Genomic DNA, 8803 nt, shown 5'->3' on the forward strand with positions numbered 1-8803 from the left:
TCATAGAATCATAGAATCATAGGGGCTGGAAGGGACCTCGAAAGATCATCTAGTCCAACCCCCCTGCCAGAGCAGGATCACCTAGAGTACATCACACAGGAAGGCGTCCAGGCGGGTTTTGAATGACTCCAGTGAAGGAGACTCCACAACCTCTCTGGGCAGCCTGTTCCAGTGCTCCGGCACCCTCACAGGAAAAAAATTTTTCCTGATATTCACCTTGAACCTCCTATGCTCCAATTTGCACCCATTACCCCTTGTCCTATCGTAGGTCATCACTGAAAAAAGCTTAATTCCATCTTCCTGACACTCACCCTTTACATATTTGTAAACATTGATGAGATCACCCCTCAGTCTCCTTTTCTCCAGGCTAAAGAGACCCAGCTCCCTCAGCCTTTCCTCATAAGGGAGATGCTCCACTCCCCTAATCATCTTTGTAGCCCTACGCTGGACTCTCTCCAGCAGTTCCCTGTCCTTCTTGAACTGAGGGGCCCAGAACTGGACACAATATTCCAGATGCGGTCTCACCAATGCAGAATAGAGGGGGAGGAGAACCTCTCTTGACCGACTAACCACACCCTTTCTATCTTCTGGGCTGTTTGACCCTGTGTCAGGATGGCCCTCTCTGGTCCTTTGTGTGTGTGTAAATAAATCTTTAAAGATCATCTAGTTTGTATATGGGGAATGGGTTTGTGTGGTGCTTCTCGGTGACACTGTTTTTTGGCTGGGATCCAGCGTGCTTGTCCATGGTGTGATGTTGTCCCTGGCTGCAAGGGTATACCAAATAAACCTGTGACAGATCCACCTTACCTACCTTACCTGCCTCCCTTGGCCTGCCCATCCTGCATGCTGCCTTGCCATGTGTGCTGCCTTTCTCCCTTGAGGCTCTTTCCTCATACCAGTCTTTGGGTGTTTTCAGTTTTAGGATGGCTATTTTGGCCTATTTCCATTGCCTTGAGGGAGTTGGGAAAATTGGTTATTTTGGGTATTTTTAAAAGTCTTTAACAAACAAGGTGTCTCCACAAGCCCTCTGGAGTGCAGCCATGAATAGCCAGCAGCCCATACTACACCTACAAGGGATCACATGTAAGCTTAGGTTCTGGGCCAGGGACCAGATGCTCAGAATTAGTCCCCGTTGGGACCATGACACCACTGACATGAGGCCAACCTAACTGGCATTCACAAACCAGCAAATCTGCATCTGGGTTTGGACTTGTCACCTGGCTTATACTGCCGCTGGGCCCTGGTCTTGCCTTGCTCACTGGTGGTGTTTTCTCCTTGTTTGCAGGTACTGGCGCCGAGCCTTGGGTATGCAGGTTAGATATGCAAGCTACGATGACTATCAGTTTTGTTATTCCTATAGAGGGAGACCTGGATACCGACCATCCATCCTGATGTTGCACGGGTTCTCAGCCCACAAAGACATGTGGCTGTCTATTGTCAAGGTGGGGCTCCATTTCTGTCGTGTTACTACTTAGTGAGAGTTGACAGTCCTGGGCTTGAGGGTGTATGGGGACCCAACAGCTGCATGCATGGGATGTGATGCTCACTAACATGCTAGAAATACCTTCCTTAGCTCTGTGCTCATTGCTTGTTTCATCCCTGTGACGTGCAGAGCTGCTGGGGAAGAGCAGTACATACCTGCCTCCTCCACAGGAAGCCTTGCCCATGCTTTGTCATCATGTCATCCTTGGTACATGAGCTGGCTTTTCTGGTGCATGAGTAACTAGGGGCTGCTAGGAGGAGAGCGACCCAACTGCTCCCACCCATGGTCATCAGCTTCCATCCCTGGGCTTCACAGCAGTTCCGCCACGCCATGACACCCCTGGTTTCTTTCTGCAGTTCCTGCCGAAAAACCTGCACTTGGTGTGCGTTGACATGCCCGGGCACGAGGGCACGACCCGCTCGGCCTTGGACGACTACTCCATTAGTGGGCAAGCTAAGAGAATACACCAGGTAATGCCCTGGCATTGCATCACCCAGAGGGATGTTGCAACGTGGGGAACGTGGGGATGTGAGGGATGTGGGGACATAAGGGATGCTAAGCCCTGTAAGCCCTGCCTCATGTTGCCCCGCTCCCTCCCTTCCCAGGCAGCCAGAGCACCAACCTCAAGCTCTTGAGTTGAATTTCTCTAACAACCCCGCGCTGTTGCTTTCTGTCCTCTAACAATGCTCCTTCTGCTCCTCTGCCAGTTTGTGGAGTGCATCAAGCTCAATAGAAGGCCCTTTCATCTGGTTGGCACTTCCATGGGCGGGAATGTTGCTGGTGTCTATGCTGCTCAGTACCCAGAAGACATTTGCAGCCTGACCCTCATCTGTCCTGCAGGTGGGCAATGCAGGGGAGGCAAGATGGGGAGAGGGTGAGCAGGAGCCAGTGCAAAAGCCCAGAGCAGGGCTGGAGGCAAAACAGGCTTTTAGTGCAAAGTATTTTGAATTCATTTGTATGTACAGCCTGAAAAAGTGTGGCGGGGTGTGCTGCCAGGGCGTGGGAGGAAATCACAGCGTTGTCCTGGCTGCTCCTCTCCAGGGCTTTGGAGTCTGCCCTGCTATGCTGTGGTCAGAGCTGAGACTAGGGCAAACGGGACAAGTCCTACTCTTGGAGGAAGATGTTTCCCCTTGGGGCGGCAGCCGCTTTACGTGGGACGTCCATAGGTTCCCGGTCTGGAGGGGGAACCCAGGCAGCAATGGGAAAAGCGCCTCCAGTCTGGACACTTGCGAGCCCTGGCAAGGCTCTGGGAGCTGGGGAGCTCAGTCCTCCCACATTTGGGTGTTCCAGGCGGCAGGAGTGCTTTGGGGCTGGGCGCAGGTCGGCGGGATGTCCCTGTGCCCATGCAGCACCCCTCCATCCACTGTCCCCTTGGCCAGGGGGCTGGCAGAAGCCTGGGCATGGCATGCTGCAGGGGGGACTGGAGTTTGGAGGGGACCTTCTCTCCTTCTCTGCTGGGGAGGGCTTTGCTGCATCCCAGTTGTTATGGCAGCTCCTTCACCCTCCCACGCAAGGAAGGCAGCTCCCAGATGAGAAGTAAGGAAGGAAGCACAGCACAAGGTTACCTAGCTACCAGGCTCTGGAGGCAAGAGGCTCCCCCTCCTCTCTGGGAGGGCTGTTGGCCAACTCTATAGGATGTGGAACCTCTGTGTGGGGGCTGTATAGAGCTTTGATGTCAAGCTGCTGGGGGTCCTTCCCTGTAGTGGTGCATGCAGATGGGGCTTCTGAAATTTTCTGTCTGACCCTTTGCTGTTGCAGGCTGGGCATAGGCATTAGTTTTTGCATCCATTGTCTACATAAAAATAAACACAATTGTTTTTGCCAAAGTATTTGTGCCTGTCTACAGGGAATACAGCTTGTATTGTCAGCCATGGTGGTGTCAAGCCCTGGAGCAGGAGGGAGGCTGGGGTACCCCTGGGGACATATTAATGTTGCTGTACGTGCAGATTTTATTCCCCTCTCTATTGTTTGTTGGTTGTTTTTTTTTAACAATTGAGCAATTGGAAGGCCAGAAGCAGGCATGATGGAGGTCAGTACAGCAATGCCCTGGCACTGGGGCTGTTCGGGTCTCATCCACATTTTAGCTCATGCCCCTCTTCTTGTTTGACCCAGGCCTTCCAAGTACCACCGACAGCAAGTTCATCAAGCAGCTCCGAGAGCTGCAAGAGTCTGAGCGCATCGACAGGATTCCTCTAATCCCCTCGACGCCCGAGGAGATGGCAGACATGTTGAAGCTTTGCTCCTACGTTCGCTTCAAGGTGCCACAGCAGGTGAGAAGCCAGGAGAGGGGGCTCAGGGAGGGGGCAGGTTTGGTGGCCTAGGCAACTCCCAGCACCTTTCCAGCACTTTCCCTTCAAACTCACTTTTCCAGTTGCACTCGGGCAGTGCCCACTGAAGTTCCTCCTCCAGCAGGGTCCTTGGCAGCGGGCTGGAAGGGCCGCAGTAGTAAACACGGCCAGGAAGGCAGCCTTAGTTATTACTGGAGGGGGATTGTTTGCTGCTTTTTAAGCAAAAGGGGTGGAAATGTTATTCACTTCATTGTCAGGCGAGAGGAACTTGGGGAGGGGCTGGCCATTAAGGTGGTTTTCCTTAGGAAGTCTGGGAGGAGTAGATTGTCAAGTAAGAAAAAAATGTAAGCTAATGCCAAGCTCTCTTCTTTTTTTTTTTTTTTTTTATGCAAAAGAATAAAAGAAGCACAAAAAGCACAGCCATGGCTGAGGAGGCCTGCTGGTGGTAGACAGCTGGCCTGGGGGGGACTTTTGGGGGTGCATCATAAAAGTCAGAAACAGTCGTTGCTGAAATAAGTGTTAGTTGAATGTGGCGGGGCCAGGCAGAGGTACTTGGGACGGGGGCCAGGATGCGCCGGGCGTGCCGGGGCACCCTCAGCCCCAAGCAGGGTGCAGGGTGTGGTCCCCCCAGCAGCTCTCCTCTGCTCTCCCTCCAGATCCTCCAGGGCCTCGTTGACGTTCGCATCCCACACAATGATTTTTACCGGAAATGTAAGTGCCCGGTGGCAGCCCCCCTGGCCAGGCTTTCCTGCCGGACCCCCGGGACCTGAGGACAGGCTGTCCCCTTCCCCATGTCCCCTGCTGACCTCTGTCCCCTGCACCTTGCTGCTGCCTTGCTGATTGTGGGAGAGGGCGATGTCATAGAATCATAGAATTGTTTAGGTTGGAAAAGACCTTTAAGATCATCGAGTCCAACTGTTAACCTGACACAGCCAGCTCCACCTCTAAACACATCCCTAAGCACCACATCTACATGTCTTTTAAATGAAGGGATGGTGACTCAGCCCCCTCCCCAGGCAGCCTGTTCCAGGGCTTGACAACCCTTTCAGTGAGGAACTTTTTCCTAATTCTAACCTAAACTTCCCCTGGTGCAAGTTGAGGCCATTTTCTCTCTCCCTCTTTCTTGTTACTTGGGAGAAGAGACCGACCCCCACCTGGCTCCAGCCTCCTTTCAGGGAGTTGTAGAGACCAAGGTTTCCCCTGAGCCTCCTTTGCTCCACGCCATTCCTCATAAAACTTATTCTCTAAACCCTTCCTCAGCTTTGTTGCCCTTCTTTGGATGTGCTCCAGCACCTCAATGTCTTTCTCGTAGTGAGGAGCCCAAAACTGAACACAGATTTGGGGATTCACCTTGGTCACTGGTAGCAACCCACTGCCCCCTATGCCCTCACCATGATGGGGTCCCCTCATGGCCCTCATCCTGCCAGCTGAGTTACTCAGTACTAGTATCTATGACGAGACAGACTTGGGGGAGAATCTCTCTGTAGAGAGGCTTGGTGGCGGCGCAGGACTCAGTCTTTGCAAGGAGAGCCTGTCAAAGTTCTCTCCATCACTCCTGCCTGGGCTTCCTGGCAAGGGGCTGCTGGCAGGGCTGGCCCACAGGAACCCCTGTGAGAAAGGAAGACAAAGCATCCTGCTTGTAGGACTGACTCTCCTTTGCCCCCACTAGTGTTTTTAGAAATCGCCGATGAAAAGTCCAGGCACTCGCTCCATGAGAACATGAGCAAGATCAAAGTGCCAACGCAGGTCATCTGGGGAAAGCAGGACCAGGTACACAGCCCCTTCCACCTCCATGTCTCCATCTCTGCCCACATCCACCCATGGGGGCACGGCCAGGGCTGTGCTGCCGAGCTGTGTGCTGCACTGCAGCGAGCTGGCACATGTGTGTCCCCATCCCTGGTGGGTTTGGACACGGGGGCTCAGTGAGGTGATGGGCAGCACGGGGATAGAGGGATGAGAAAGCAGAGCCAGGGGTGGGGAGGGCTGGTGGGTAGGCAGGGGGCAGGTGCCAGTGGGAAGAGGAATAAAGTGCCAGCAAAGAGACTTGTCCTCTTTGGACAGTGGGAAGAGATGTGCTGTTTGTGGGTAGGCGTTGAGGCACAGGCACAGGGATTTGCAGGGCTGGTTACAGCGGGAGGGGTGGCGGAGGAAGAAGGGAACCTGCTGCCATGCAGAGGGCTCTATAAAGGCAAAGGTGCAAGCGTTTGCTTGCGATGACCCCTTTGCAGCGAGCCAGCAGCCAAAAAGCATCCAAGAGAGTTCCCTGCCACGTGCAGAGGCCAGCACCGTGCAGCTGCCCTGTCCCGTCCCCAGGAGTGGGTACCACAGGATGGGGGGTAGCATCACAAGGACCATGTCCACGTCCCTACTCTGTGTCTCACTTGGAGTTGCAAAGGCGGCTCCAGCAGGGTTTCTACAGTGCCCAGCAAAACCTAGCCCTGCCCGTGGGTAGACTCTGTTTTCCCCCCCCATCCAGGTCCTGGATGTTTCTGGCGCCAGTGTTCTAGCAAGCGCTATCCCGGACTGCCATGTGTACATCCTGGAGAACTGCGGGCACTCGGTGGTGGTGGAGCGGCCCCGCAAGACGGCCAACCTCATCCTGGAGTTCCTGGCGCTGCTGCACAGCATGGACAACAACAAGAAGCAGGCGTGAGCGTGGCGGGGAGCCGAGCGCCCACGCCGGTCTTTTAAATTGTACTGCAGCTTTGATAAGTTCTCAGGGATCTCGTATGAATTGGGGTGAATGTGCCAAAGTCCCTGAGGAAAGCAGAATCACTGATACCTAAACCTATAGCACCGCCAGCACAGTGACCTAGGGGTCATTGAGCAACCTCCATAGATACAGGAACAGAACCAGAATCTCTCCCTTTTCTACTTAGAGGTAAAGTAGAAATGAGCAGAAATCACCAAGCTCTAGCCATGCCGTGTGCTGAAACTCGTTACGCAGCCACCCATCTTACCCGAGTTACCAACACGTAGTTCTTAATGACATTTACCTAAACGATGTAAGAAATGTAGGAAGGAGGAAGCGTCCTGGACTGAGACTTAACAATATTTCTACTACTTAGAGTCCGTCGCGTTGCATGCTGCCGTGCTGTAAGAGAACCCCAGTGCTCCAGGTGTCTGCTCGAGTGCTCTTTGTGTAGCTCCTTAACTCGTGATTTATGCAGAAAACAAGAGAAATCTTCATGCGTGGAAGTCCAATGACTGTATGTGCAAAATTGTTTACACTTTGAGTGGGTTTTTTCAAATCCGTAAACAGCTCCTGCATCTATGTAATGCCTTAACGTCGCCCAGGGCACGGCGCGCACAGCCCGCCTTGCCCATGGGATGGGTCCCCCGAGGGTGCACACGGCGAGTGAAAACTCGGGGTGCAGACAGCAGCTTCGCCACCGTTGCGTGAACCGGAGGGATGGAAACCCCCCGGGGCAAGTCGGTCCCCGAGCCCGAGTCAGCAATAAACCCATGGGCACGGCGCGAGTCGGCAACCTCGGGCGGGCTCGTGTCTCGGCTCTGCTACCACCTATGCTGCTGAACACGTTGATGTAAATAATGATTTTCTTAATGAATTCCGTGAATTCTGCGAACGCCGACATCACTGAAACCAGGGGCGAGGGGTGGGGGCGGGCTGTGTATGTGACTAGCGTGGGGGTGCGGGCTCCTGGCCTGGCTGGGTGGCAAGGAGGGGACAGCTCACCTGCAAGGTGCTGGGTGGTGGCACGGAGAGGTATTGTGTGCTTGTGCGTCCTCTCGAGGATTGTAGCTCCTGACCAAGTGAAATTAGAGGTAGAAATGGGCAATGCAGACAGGCTACACTTTGCAGCCTGCAAGGGGGTGTCCAGGGACAGATCCTGGCTGCGGTCCCTCACCGTGTGTCCCAGGCTGGTCCTGGTCCCAGCAGGACCTGTGGCTACTGGAGGGCAAGGCAGTGCATGGGCCTCTGGAAGGCAGAACAGCAGGAGGCCGTCACCCTTCGGTCACCCCCAGCCCTCCTCGGGGGTTGACATGGGGTGCTGCTAGAGCCTCTCCGCAGATGGGGTGCGCAGGCTCGCGGTGCTGACAGCCATCTTCTCGCTGTCTTTCTGAGGTACCCCAATCTGTACAGATATCTGAAACTCTCTGTCAGCTTCTCTGCTCTTTTTAAGAGAAGAAACATTGTTCTTTTAGAAAATTAGAAATTTGCTGTTAATTGCTTGGTTATTGTTTCTACTACAGGAGTTGATTTGGGAAAAAAAATAAATTTGCTGATAATTTTATGTGGCAAAAGCCAGAAAAAGTTGTTGGGTATCTGTATGGTTTCTCACATGGCACAGATTGCTGTACTCAAAGGATTTATATGGCTATTAAAATCTAGTGATTTAAAAAGTCCACCGTGCAATGATTTTTTTTCCTTTGAGGAAGAAGAGGGCTGTGACGTGGGATGATGTACAGCACAGGGGACTTGGTCTGCTGCTTCTTTCCTCCCCACACTTCTGGTAGGTGCACGTTTTGCCTTGAGGAATATTTGATAATATCAACAGAGATGGTAAAGACCAGAAAGGTTCATCTCATCTCTTCAAAGACAGTCCAAATTTTTTTTTTTCTTTTTATTAAGAGAAGGTGGCCCTAAACAGGAAGGAAAATAAAACCTCAAGGAGCAAAGAAGTTACGTTTTAAGCACCAAAATTGCTCTTAAAATTCCTGAAAGCTGAAATACCAATTTCAGCTGTTTTTCCAAGTCTCACGGAATTTATACAGGGTGCTAGGAACAGCATTACATCAACATCCAGGCAAAGGTATTTGCATTTCTCCTTTCCCCAGGAGGTTGTCAAGGCCCAGCAGCTGCTTTGTGTGACAGAGGGGCTGCAGGGAGGGCTGGGGACCATCCTCCTGGCACCTCGTCCCCCTGCCTGGGCCATGCCATGCGTTGGGGCGGTGGCTGCAGGATCCGTGTGAATTACTAGGGGGCTGGGGGCAGCTGCACCACACACTTCAGCCTCTCATGGCTCAGGAATAAAAATCCCTGGGGTCAGCTTGGGACGGGGGGGGCGGG

General features: G+C 53.1%; 1 protein-coding gene across 1 annotated transcript; it reads left to right on the plus strand.

The window, feature by feature from the left end:
- Positions 1 to 1285: 1285 nt before the first annotated feature.
- On the plus strand, positions 1286 to 6837 carry ABHD6 (abhydrolase domain containing 6; the record flags this gene model as incomplete). The annotated part of the gene is made up of 7 exons (XM_008948449.1): positions 1286 to 1442; positions 1840 to 1953; positions 2191 to 2323; positions 3596 to 3753; positions 4428 to 4482; positions 5441 to 5541; positions 6248 to 6837. Coding segments are annotated over 7 exons (895 nt in total), but the record flags the coding sequence as incomplete, so codon positions are not given.
- Between the last annotated feature and the right edge of the window lie 1966 nt (positions 6838 to 8803).

Source organism: Merops nubicus, unplaced genomic scaffold (assembly GCF_000691845.1).
Source record: "Merops nubicus isolate BGI_N331 unplaced genomic scaffold, ASM69184v1 Scaffold52260, whole genome shotgun sequence".
NCBI classification, from domain to species: domain Eukaryota; kingdom Metazoa; phylum Chordata; class Aves; order Coraciiformes; family Meropidae; genus Merops; species Merops nubicus.